This window comes from Schistocerca nitens, chromosome 6 (genome assembly GCF_023898315.1).
Source record: "Schistocerca nitens isolate TAMUIC-IGC-003100 chromosome 6, iqSchNite1.1, whole genome shotgun sequence".
Lineage (NCBI taxonomy): Eukaryota > Metazoa > Arthropoda > Insecta > Orthoptera > Acrididae > Schistocerca > Schistocerca nitens.
Window position 1 is genome coordinate 336,884,638 of NC_064619.1, and position 13,314 is coordinate 336,897,951.

The following is a 13,314-nucleotide window of genomic DNA, read 5'->3' on the forward strand; positions in this document are numbered from 1 at the left end:
AGGAACACAGAAGAGACCCAAAGATTCTTTGAAGGTTGAATGATGTAATCTTGCAGCCTCTTCCTCCTGGATTATCCACTGTTCAGCCAGCAACACCCTATATGCATACTGGTCAAATGGTGGATGGTAACCAGTATTGAAACAGTGTTTTACCATTGGCCACTTGGTCCGTCTTTTCTCCGCTCTGGATTTTAAAGCACCTGAAAACTGTCGTAAAATGACAGTACGATGGTAGCTTCCTCCCTGTATTGTCTGTAGTGTTAGTGGAGCACAGTTCATTGTCAACTATGATGTCCTTCCAGGACTGGTTCGGCTATCCCTCCACACTTTTGTTTAGGTATGACCTGTGGCTGCTCATGACAATTAGTTAGCCAAAGTTTACCTTGGCCACCTATAGTGCTTATGATTCTCAATGGCTTGTAGATTTCTTTTATGAGTCTGGGTAGCTTTTTGCAATCGACAAAAGCTCCACAGTTTAACTGAGCATTTCAAATGATGACTGGAACTTGTTTCATTGATGACAGCGAGGTAACAATGTTTTCGTCAGCAAACAAATGCCCAGAGCAATCTTTGCGTGTGTGCTGGTAGGAACAGCTTTGTCAGTCTGGAGCTCTGGTCTTCCACAGTCTACAACTGTTTGTGATAGCTGCAAGAATTCCCATCTAAGAATGAACATGACTAAATTCTGTTAAAAAAAATAAATTCGAAGGACTGTATTATTTCATTGATAGTTATTCTTGCAGTACATGTTTCTGTCACCTGGATGTATTTTCAATTTGTGTGTTTGTGATAGCTGCAAGAATTCCCATCTAAGAATGAACATGACTAAATTCTGTTAAAAAAAATAAATTCGAAGGACTGTATTATTTCATTGATAGTTATTCTTGCAGTACGTTTCTGTCACCTGGATGTATTTTCAATTTGTGACCTTCAATGTAATCACATTCTTATCATGGAACATAGTTTTCTTTAGCTGGCATGACAAGCATTCAGCTTTACAGAAGAAGAAGCCTCTGAGTCATTTAGCACCCAGACAGCTTGGGTGACAATGATGATGTAAATGAAATTTCCTGTCATCTTGGTAAGTGCTGTCTACAGAGAATTATCATCTGTGGTGGCCTCAGCTCTATAGATTGTTGTCTCGCTTAGTTTTCCTGAATGTGGTGGCTGGTACCTCCGTATGGTGATGGAGAATGGCTACGGTGTCTTGGGTAGAACCATGACTAGGGTATGGTGATCAACTTCATCCCACAGGTTGATTGTAATCGTGTGCAGTAGACTGGCATTATAGGACTGTTGTGATGGTTGACATCTTGCAGCGAGGAACAGTTGACAATCATTCATCATCTTCTTCTGCAGAAGCATCTTCTGCAGAAGCATACAATGTGTCCAGGGCATCCATAATGAAAATATACTAGTGTGTTGTCCTCCACCTTCCAAGTTTTTTTCTTCTGCGGGTTGTTATGCTTGGTGGAGCGGTTGGTTGTGCTTGCATTGGTCAGATGATAGGTTGTTGTCTGATGGCTACAGCACTGTCTCGGTTGACCAAGTTTATTCTTCATGGCGCAATGATTTGTGGTGGAGACTGGTGTTAAAGATCAACAGATGTGGTCTTCAACATTATCTATTATCTGCGGATGCATGGGGCAGACATTCATGCCACTATATCTTGTGTATTCAGTCTGACAGTTCTGCTTGCCATAAACTGTTGTATCTCTTCTTTTACAATCTGACATATAAGAGAGGTGACCAGCTGCATAAAAGAAATTTTATGTCATTAACCAGTTCCATGCACTTAGTGCCCTTCTTTGCATTGTAACATGTCGAATTTCCATTTTCTGTTGCGTTTCCTCAATGTGCTAGCACCAGTTGATGAAATTTATGTTGTTACATGAAAAGCATGTTACATATCTTCTGCGATTCCTTTCATCGAATGTAAGCTTCTGTCATATTCAACTTCACAGTGCTGCAAAGGGTCAAAACATTCTGTGCGTAAGAGTGTCATTCTGCAAAGATGTTGGGCCCTATTCTTCAATTATTCTTTTATCAAGTGGACCTGCCATTGATTGTCACTAAATGTTTTCAGCAGCTCAGCATGCAATTTGTCCCAGCTACTGAGCTTCTTTTTGTTGTTCTAGAACTAATGCTAGGCTGTGCCATATAAGTAAAAGTATGTATTTACCGAACACATCATTTTATCTCACTTGTTGTATACAGTGACTCAGAAGAATACTTTCAACAATTTTGTCCAAATATACACACAAAGGCTACTTCAAGAAACCTCCAGAAATGATAAATATGAAGAAAAAGAAAGAGAAATGGCCTGCATCCAGAAGTAACTGATAATACAGAACAAACAATAGGTCATTTGCAACTGGCAGTACGCGACATGTTGTTTCACAGGTGACTCTCCCTTTTATAGTGTATGTTTTTCCAGTTACAGGGCTGGTACAGGTGGCGGTAAGAGGGTGAACAGGCGAAGTCTTGCTGTAGGGAAGGTCACAGTGGTAGTACCAAGAGGATAGAGAAATGGGTGAGGTAGGAGTTTAGGGTCTGACAAGGATATTGCGATTGGGAGGGTGACAAAAAGCTATTCTAGGTGTGGTGGGAAAAATGTCAAACAGAATGGGCCTCATTTCAGGGCATGATTTTAGGATGTCATGGCCTTGTGGAAGTAGCTGATTAATACATTCAAAACCAGGATAATACTGAGTGACAAGTGGTGTTCTCCAAAGTTGTTTTTTGGAGGGATCAGAAGTACCATGATTAGATGTGAGATCCCCAGAAATCTGCTTTTGAACTAGGCTGGTGAGTAATTACATCCAGTGAAGGCTGAGGTGAAGTGAGAATGGTGGTGTATTGCTGTAAAGAGTCTGAATCCAAACAAATACGTTTGATTCTTATGCCAAGGCTGCATGGGCGTGAACATTTTGACATGGAAATGACAGCAACTGTCAAAATGTAAGTACTGTTGTTAGTAGGTTTAATGCGGGCAGAAGTGTGTAGCTGGCCTTCGGTAAGGATGAGATCAACATCAAAGAAAGTGGCATGGGATTCAGAATATGACCATGTGAAATTTAATTGGGAATTCTGGGAATTTTAGCAGGCCAGCCTCACTATGAGACCACATGTCATCCAAGTATTTAAACCAAACCAGGGGCTGAAGGCTTATGGATCCCAGGAAAGCCCCCTTCAAGTGACCCATGAAAATCTTAGCATAGGAAGGAGCCATCCTGGTTTTCATGGTCATATCCCTGAGCTGTTTGTATGTCTGCTCCTCAAAGGTGAAGAGGTTGTTGGTAAGTATAAAGTTGGAAGCAGGAAGGATATCTCAGGTTTGGAATCAGACTAAGGAAATGTTCAGCAGCAGACAGACAATGTACATGGGTTTGTTGGCATCAATGGTGACAAGCAAGGTGTGTGGTGGGAATGGAATGGACATAGATTACAGAAGATCTAAGAAATGACTGGTGTCTATAATATAGGAGTGAAGTTTTTGTATTATGGATTAATCAATTAGTGCTGATATACATTTGGTGGGTGCTTTGAAGCCAGCAACTATAGGATGACCAAGATGACTGGGTTTGTGGATCTTAGGAAGAAGGTAAAAGATGGGGGTGCGTGGTTTGGGTGGGGTAAGAAGTTCTGTGGATCAGATGTTAGTCCTTGTGGAGGGCCTGTTTTGAGGGACTGCAGGTTAGTTTGAATCACAGGGATGGGACGTCATGGTAGATGCTGTATGTAGAGATGTCAGACAGCTAGCATAGACCTTGTCTATCATATGAGGTACATTTAAAAAATTCCAGAACATTCGTAATTTCACACCAGTGGTATGTTGGAGTGAAATGTGGTTGGCTTCCTTGTCACACCTATGTTTAACGTGTAACTGCTGGAAGTTTCACTGTTGTATGTCTGTTATTGTTCAGTGGTGTATTGAGTACAATGTTGTGCCACACAGTATGTGAATTTTGAGATGGCAGACTCTGCATTAAATTTTGTGTGAAACTAAAGAAAATACTTACAGAGACACACAAAATGATGCAGGAAGCCTACGGTGATGAGTGCTTAAGCTATACTCAGTGTTACAAATGGTTTTCATGATTTAAGAATGGCTAGATGGAAATTAAAGATGACCCTTGTTCAGGACGCCTTTGGACATCTACCGTCGATGCTCATGTCCGATAGGTCAAAGAAATTGTGCATGCCAATCAAAGACTGACTGTCCAAGAGATTGCAAAATAATGTGCCACTTCAATTGGATCATATCATGAAATCCTGACACAGCATTTTCGAACACATCATGTTGCTGCCAAGTTCGTCCCACAGCTCATGAGTCAAGACCAGACTACTGTGCAAAACACGAATTGACTATGATGCCTCATCCTCCATACTCTCCAGACCTGGCCCCTGTGGACTTTTTTTTAATTTCCAAAGTTGAAAACCCCATTGAAACGACGAAGTTTCGCAATGTTAAACGACATAAAAGAAAATTCACAGATGGCATTTTACGTAATCAAGCAAGATGCGTACCAACATTGCTTCTGGAAGTGTTGGAAGAGGTATATCAATTGTGGAGGAGAGTATTTAAAACGAGACCATGATCAATAAGAAAAAGGTAGCAAAGAAAAATTTTGTGGCTTAAGTTCCGGAATTTTTTGAACAGACCTCGTACTCCTGTTGGTCAAGTAGCACAATAGTAGATCCTTTGTCTGGTGGGAGGATAATGAAGGAGTCATTGGCTTTTAGGGAATGCAGAGCCTGGATTTCTGCAGAGGACAGATTAGGGTAATGTTGTAGGGACCTGAAGAAGGGTTGTGAAGCATTACTGGATGTGAGGAATTCTTGGAAGGCTTGCAAGACATGATTTTGATGTTGTGATGTTGGATCAAGTTGGGATCATGATCAGAACTGTTCAAGTCAGGGTTCAATGTCAGGTTTGCTGTTGGAAAGGTTTCTGGTTTGCATTGCAAAGTGATATTTCCAGTTGAAATTACACCTGAAGGAAAGTAGGACATTTATCAAAGGGGCATGATTAGAAGTAGGTTTAGGGCTGAAAGTGAGACCCTTGGATAGTACAGATAATTGAGAAGGAGATAGTGCTTTACACGAGAGGTTGAGAAAACCAGTGTTATGACTGATTATGAGTTATTTTGGTCTGGGAGGCAGTGGTGAAGACTGGTGAATGTATGGAGGCTGGCCAAACTTGGTTTGTAGGACAGGAGTGGTGGTTGATGGTGTGGCTGTTTAAGGAGCTGCAGTGGGACAGAAAGGGAAACACCACTCTTGAGGTGAGATAGATTTTTGAGGTGAAGGTTGGCACATTGTTGCAGTTTGAATTTGGCTTGGCAGGTGATACCATCCAAGGAAGCATGAGAGGCAGATAACTGCAGGATTTTGAAGGAGGAGAGAAGTGTGGTAGAATGGAAGTTGGCAGATGATGCTTATAGGTCACAGATTATCCGGGTAAGTGCAAGAGACTGCTTATTTGAAACTGTAAATTTCTTCTGTCACAGCATTTCTTCGCAGTAACTACTCTTTTCTACACTCGATTTTAGTTTTCTACATCTTTCATTTTCTGACCTATCTATTTTTTGACATCAGCCTCCCACCTCTATTACATACTACGCACTCAGTTTTTCACTCTTATTAACTCATACACAATGCTTTAGAAGTACTCTCTGTCTTGGATACTGCCCTGTCTTCCACATTTACCCCGACCCGGAGTTCTGGGTGACTTTCCTAAACTCTACCCATTTTCCAAACATCTCCAGTCTTTTTCCTTCATCTTCAAACCTTCTGCCAGAAGGAGCCACTGGCTCTGAAAGCTTACATACTTAAAACCCTTTTTAATATGTGTGTTCTCCTGCTGCTGCTTGGTGAGCAGATTTTTTTTATCCCTCCAGTTACACTATAATGTTGAAATACACTATAATGTCGAAAAATAATCATTTTCATTGTTGCATTAGCCCATATGGCCACTATTCCTTCTTATGTAACCCTCCTGTCAGTCTTTGTTGTTGTCTGCCTTATTCAAACTGTCATCTTTTTTCTACCTTATTCGCTAGTCCGTTCGTTTATTTACCTGTACCAGCCAGAGTAATCAACACATTGCTCTTATATCTTTTCTAGTATTGGCTTTTGTGCATGTAGAGGTCCACTGTTATTTACGAATTTCCATATAACATTTTGTTTACGTTTCACTACACTGCATGGTCTTCTCCTGATCATCTTTTGTTGATTTATTTGCAAATTTGGCAGTTATTTTCTTTCCCACTCTCCACTTACCTTATTTATATACAATTCTTTCATGGTTTTGTGTGTATATTTTTCACCAAACTGCTCTGATTGACTTTTACTGCCATCTCCAACTTCACTTTATTTGCCAAGAAAATAGTTTACATTTTCTCCTATGACTTTCCCTTTCTGTTTGCCCAGTTTTTAAAATGTTGGCTCTTTTTCACAACGGCCCTTATTGATTTTTTTTCTTTTCCTAACATTTTCTCCTATGACTTTGGCCACTTTTCTGGCAAGAAATTCTCACCCACTTGTTACCTCTGGTTAACCATTGTCTGTTTTTACAATGCTTTCTGATTTTTTCCTTGCCATTCTTCCGTTTTTCTATCGTTTTCCATCCTCTGTTTCTCTTTTCTGCCATTCCCATCATTTCTAATATTCCAAAGCAAACTCTCTTGCAACGATGAATCCCATCACGTATTACATCTGTTCTTTTCAAAAACATGGTTTTGCTCTATCAACTATGAAAACTAAGGTCGCACATTCTGTTTCTTGAAACCTGCTTGTCCCTTGGAGTTGCTTCCAAAGGCCTAACACTGAAAGTTCCTGTTTCTGGATGTAATTCTACTATACACAAGGCTCTTTTACAGTTTCAAATACAGCAATCTCTTGCACTTATTCGCCTAATCTGTGACCCATATGCCGCATCTGCCAATTTCCACTCTACCAGATTTCCCTCCTCCTACAAAATGCTGCACTTATATGTCTCTCATATTTCCTCAGATGGTATCATCCACCAAGCCAACTTCAACTACAACATGCCAGACTTCACCTTTAAAAGATATCCCAACCTTCTCTTACGCTACCTCAACAGTGGTGTTTCTCTTCCTGTCCCTCTACATATCCCTAACAGCCAAACCATCAACTCCTCTCCTACAACCTGAGCTTGGCCAGCTTCCTTAACATCTCCCAGTCTTCACCACTGCCTCCCAGACCAATTAAAAATCATAATCACACAAACCAGTTACAACACTACAGTGTTCTCAATCTCTCATCTAAAGTAGTCTCCCCTCCTGAATTATCTGTATTATACAAGAGATCCTTTCCACTCTAAATCTGCATATAATCATGCTGCTTTGATAGAGAACCTACTTTCCTCCCTTGTAATGTCAACTTGGAATATCACTTTACAACCCAATCCAAAAACCTTTCCAACATCAAATCTGACATTGAACCCTGCCTTGAACAGTTTGACCATGATCACAACTTGATCCACCACCACTACCTCAAAATCACTCCTTACAAGCTTTCCAAGAATTACTCACATCCCGCATTACTTCACAGCCCTTCCCAGGTACCCTAAAACATTACCCTAACCTGTCCTCTCCAGAATATGCATTCCCTAAAAGCTGATGACTCCATCATTATCCTCCCTCCAGACAAAGGATCTACCACAGTGGTACTTGACTAACAGGAGTAAGTTAGTGAAGGTCTACGCCAGCTGTCTGACACCTCTACATACAGCATCTGCCATCAAGACCCGAGCCCTGTGATTCAAACTAACCTGCAGTCCCTACTGAAAACCTCAGGCCCCTCAAGAGGGCTAACATCTCAATCCACAGAACTTCTTATCCCATGCACCCCCATCTTTTACCTTCTTCCTAAGATCCACAAACCCAATTATCCTGGCTGTCCTATGGTTGCTGGTTTCAAAGCACCCACCCTATGTGTATATCTGCCATAGCTGGTCAATACCTGCAACCTATAGTACAAAGACTTCTCTCGTATACTAAAGCCATTTCTTAGATCAATTGAAATCCGTGTCAGTCCCACTCCCACCACACATCTTGCTTGTCTTGCTTGTCACCACTGATGCCGCCTCCCTCTACACCAACAACACACACACACATTGTCTGTTGCTGATGAACATTTCCCTAGTTTGCAAGCACTTGATTCCAAACCTAAGACATCCTTCCTGCTTGCCTTAATCAACTTTATACTTACCAACATCCACTTCACCTTTGAGGAGCAGACATACAAACAGCTCAGGGATATGACCATGAAAACCAGGATGGTTCCTTCCTATGCTAAGCTTTTCATGGGTCCCTTGGAGGGGGCTTTCCTGGGGTCCATACGCCTTCAGCCCCTGGTTTGGTTTGTTTGGTTTAAATACATTGATGACATGTGGTCTCATAGTGAGGCAGACCTGTTAAAATTCCCAGAATTCCCAATTAAATTTCACATGGTCATATTCCGAATCCCATGCCACTTTCCTTGATGTTGATCTCATCCTTACCGAAGGCCAGCTACACACTTCTGCCCACATTAAACCTACTAACAACAGTACTTACATTCTGACAGTTGCCGTCATTTCCATGAGAATCAAACGTATTTGTTTGGATTCAGACTCTTTACAGCAATACACCACCATTCTCACTTCACCTCAGCCTTCACTGGATGTAATTACTCACCAGCCTAGTTCAAAAGCAGATTTCTGGGGATCTCACATCTAATCATGGTACTTCTGATCCCTCCAAAAAACAACTTTGGAGAACACCACTTGTCACTCAGTATTATCCTGGTTTTGAATGTATTAATCAGCTACTTCCACAAGGCCATGACATCCTATAATCATGCCCTGAAATGAGGCCCATTCTGTTTGACATTTTTCCCACCATACCTAGAATAGCTTTTCGCCACCCTCCCAATCGCAATATCCTTGTCAGATCCTAAACTCCTTCTGCACCCATTTCTCTACCCTCTTGTTACTACCACTGTGACCTTCCCCACAGCAAGACTTCGCCTGTTCACCCTCTTACCGCCTCCTGTACCAGCCGTGTAACTGGAAAAACATACACTATAAAAGGGAGAGTCACCTGTGAAACAACACGTCATGTACCAGCTGTTATGTAAACACTGTTTGGCCCTTTACATTGGCATGGCTACCACCAGGCTATCAGTTAGGGTGATGGGCATAGGCAGAGGGTGTATACTGGTAACACACAGTATCCTATTGTAGAGCATGCTCCACAACGAAACAGTCGTGATCTCAGTGCCTGTTTCACCACATGCGCCATCTGGGTTTTCCCTCTGACACCAGTTTTTCGGAACTCCACAGGTGGGAACTAGTACTACATGTCCTTAGTTCTCACTACTGACCTGGCCTTAATTTACATCAGTTTCTTCTGTCTCAGCATTTCTTCACAATAACTACTCCTTTCTTAAATCTGTTTTAGTTTTCTGCTTCTTTCATTTTCTGACTTGTCTATTTTTCACCATCGCCCTCTCACCTGCATTACACACAATCACTGAGCTTTTCACTCTTATAACTCAAGCACGATATTTTAAAAGTAATCTCTGTCTTGTATATTACCTTGTCTTCCACCTTTAAGCTCTCAGGTTTTCGAATCTCGTCAAGTGCAGTCCCCAACAACAAGCCTCTCCTTCTCATCCCGTCCGGTAAGTCTCCCCTCATCCATAGTTCTGAGTGGCTTTTTCAAACTCTACCCCTTTTCCGAAACCTCTCCAGTCCTTTTCCTTCAGCCCTCTTCTTTCCCCTTCAACCCTTCTGCCAGAAGAAGGAGCCACTGGCTCCGAATGCTTGCACACACAAAACTTTTTTTTTTATATATATATGCCACCACTTGGTCCATAGATTTTTTAAAATCTATCTAACTGTGTTATATTATCAAAAAATTTATTACTGTTGCTGTTATAAAATATTTATGATAGTGTGCTGAAAAGTAATGCCTCCAATTTTTTTAATCTGAAACCTTATAAAGCTTTTTAAATGGATTAAAACTTATTAACATTCTACGTCTTTGCTCTTCATGTCTATATATTTGTTTCTCAACATGCCCACACTGCCAACGAACATGTCTGTCCCAAAGAGAGACCAGTTTGTTGATACTGACACAGTAGAATGTCCGAATTTGTTGACAGAGCCACAACCTCACTTTTTCTTGCACCATTTCATTACATTCAAAGTAAAGTTTTCGAAGGCGTTCTTTAAGTTTTGGAAACAGATGAAAATCTAATGGCGCCAAGTCGCGACTATATGGAGTACGCTTGATGACAGTAAACCCAAGACATCGGATTTTTGCAGAAGTCACAGCATTTGAGTGCAGTGACGTCATGCTGAAGGAGAGGATACTTCATGTGTGAATGAACTCTTCGAATTCTTGCTTTCAGTTTTCTGTCTCATGCACTGATGTAGTTACGTTGCACTCCGACACATTACATGCTATAATTCAGAGCTCTCTAGCGGCAGAGGGTTGCAACTTGCATCAGCATAGTGTGAAAGTAGACCAAGTAATATGTATGGCATGTAATACCTCAACCAATATTTAGAACAAAATAAAAAATTCAGAGGCATTACTTTTCAGCAAACCGTCATAAAAGATTAATTTTATGGAAGAAGCCACTCTTATTATAAGGAGAGAATGGTCATAAAAATATTAAAAATTTTCATACATTTTCAATGATATTCCAGTCTGGTACAACTAAGCATAACATAATTTGTCAAAGTGTGTATTAGGAAATTTTATTGTCTTTATCAACAAACATCAAAGAAATGTCATCACTGCCTCCTTACCTCTTAAAAATGAACCTTTCAATATATAGTAAACAGTGAAGAAAACTTACATGCAACGTTTGAAGAACTGAATAAAATCCTCATCTGTTAGGTGGCCAAGAACCCACTGACACCAAATGACATCATATTTTTGGGGTTCTGGTGTGAAATTTTGAAGACCTGTGACATAAGAGAAAATTTTCTAACTTTTCAGTAAATGCTTGTACATTATCCAGCAATACTAAAAATAATATACCTAATATATTTTAAAATTCTTAGGAAACTTGTTGCTAATTTCTATTCCCATCTATCTGTCTCCACCTCACATGGGCATAATAAATCTGTTCGTCTCATACATATAGTCTTTCTGGTCTACAGTCACTTACAGCTATTTTGCAAGCATCTTGTTTTTAATTTCCCTTTACTTCAATTTAACATATACTGAATATAAATAAATAGTCAATTACAAACTTGTGAACAGTCAGCATGTAGCCACATAAATAAAGATTTTTTTTAAATTGGCTCTTTAACTTCTGTTCAGTGAAACTAACTATTTCACATAGTCTTTATAAACAAAAAGGACATTCGTCACTCGAATATTCATTGGTAGATATGACACGTTGTATGGGTAACGTCAAGAGTACTCTGAAGTTGGGAGATAGTGCCATATCTGTTCTTCATGTACAGGGTTATTACAAATGATTGAAGCGATTTCACAGCTCTACGATAACTTTATTATTTGAGATATTTTCACAATGCTTTGCACACACATACAAAAACTCAAAAAGTTTTTTTAGGCATTCACAAATGTTCGGTATGTGCCCCTTTAGTGATTCGGCAAACATCAAGCTGATAATCAAGTTCCTCCCACACTCGGCGCAGCATGTCCCCATCAATGAGTTCGAAAGCATCGTTGATGCGAGCTCGCAATTCTGGCACGTTTCTTGGTAGAGGAGGTTTAAACACTGAATCTTTCACATAACCTCACAGAAAGAAATCGTATGGCGTTAAGTCGGGAGAGCGTGGAGGCCATGACATGAATTGCTGATCATGATCTCCACCACAACCGATCCATCCATTTTCCAATCTCCTGTTTAAGAAATGCCGAACATCATGATGGAAGTGCGGTGGAGCACCATCCTGTTGAAAGATGAAGTCGGCGCTGTCGGTCTCCAGATGTGGCATGAGCCAATTTTCCAGCATGTCCAGATACACGTGTCCTGTAACGTTTTTTTCACAGAAGAAAAAGGGGCCGTAAACTTTAAACCGTGAGATTGGACAAAACACGTTAACTTTTGGTGAATTGCGAATTTGCTGTACGAATGCGTGAGGATTCTCTACTGCCCAGATTCGCACATTGTGTCTGTTCACTTCACCATTAAGAAAAAATGTTGCTTCATCACTGAAAACAAGTTTCGCACTGAACGCATCCTCTTCCATGAGCTGTTGCAACCGCGCCGAAAATTCAAAGCGTTTCACTTTGTCATCGGGTGTCAGGGCTTGTAGCAATTGTAAACGGTAAGGCTTCTGCTTTAGCCTTTTCCGTAAGATTTTCCAAACCGTCGGTTGTGGTACATTTAGCTCCCTGCTTGCTTTATTCGTCGACTTCCGCAGGCTATGCGTGAAACTTGCCCGCACGCGTTCAACCGTTTCTTCGCTCACTGCAGGCCGACCCGTTGATTTCCCCTTACAGAGGCATCCAGAAGCTTTAAACTGCGCATACCATCGCCGAATGGAGTTAGCAGTTGGTGGATCTTTGTTGAACTTCATCCAGAAGTGTCGTTGCACTGTTATGACTGACTGATATGAGTGCATTTCAAGCACGACATACGCTTTCTCGGCTCCTGTCGCCATTTTGTCTCACTGCGCTCTCGAGCGCTCTGGTGGCAGAAACCTGAAGTGCGGCTTCAGCCGAACAAAACTTTATGAGTTTTTCTACGTATCTATAGTGTGTCGTGACCATATGTCAATGAATGGAGCTACAGTGAATTTATGAAATTGCTTCAATCATTTGTAATAGCCCTGTACATAAACGATATGTTGGATATGGTATACAGCAATCTGAGGCTGTTTGGTGATGACACTGTTGTATATGGGGAAGTACAGTCACTGGGTGACTGTAGGGGGATTCAGGATCACTTGAACAGAGTTTCTATTTGGTTCAATGAACAACAGTTTGTTCTGAGTGAGAAAACCCTGACGCTAGGCTGCCCTGCACAAGAGGCACATTGTGTTGGAGTAACGATCAGCCTGCTTTACTGACACACACTACATGTGTGGAAGGGCATAGCTGGGAGTAGGTTGAGATGGATAGAGGATGAAATGGGCAGAGAGAGGAGGCAAGAGGATATAGACAGATGAATGGATGGACGGACGGACGGACGGATGGACGGACGGGTGGGTGGGTGAGTGGGTGGTTGGTTGGGTGTGCGAATAGGTGGGTGGGTAGATGCTCAGGGTATTAAGGGACCACACTATGAGGTCATCAGTCCATCAATACTTTGTGT

General features: G+C 41.2%; 1 protein-coding gene across 1 annotated transcript in view; it reads right to left on the reverse strand.

Annotated features, from left to right (window-relative positions):
- Nucleotides 1-13,314, reverse strand: part of LOC126262205 (N-terminal Xaa-Pro-Lys N-methyltransferase 1) — an 84,219-nt gene that overhangs the window by 6,598 nt on the left and 64,307 nt on the right. The window contains exon 4 of the mRNA XM_049958625.1: nt 10,879-10,987. Within this exon, the coding sequence (XP_049814582.1) occupies nt 10,879-10,987 (109 nt within the window). The remainder of the gene's footprint in view (nt 1-10,878; nt 10,988-13,314) is intronic.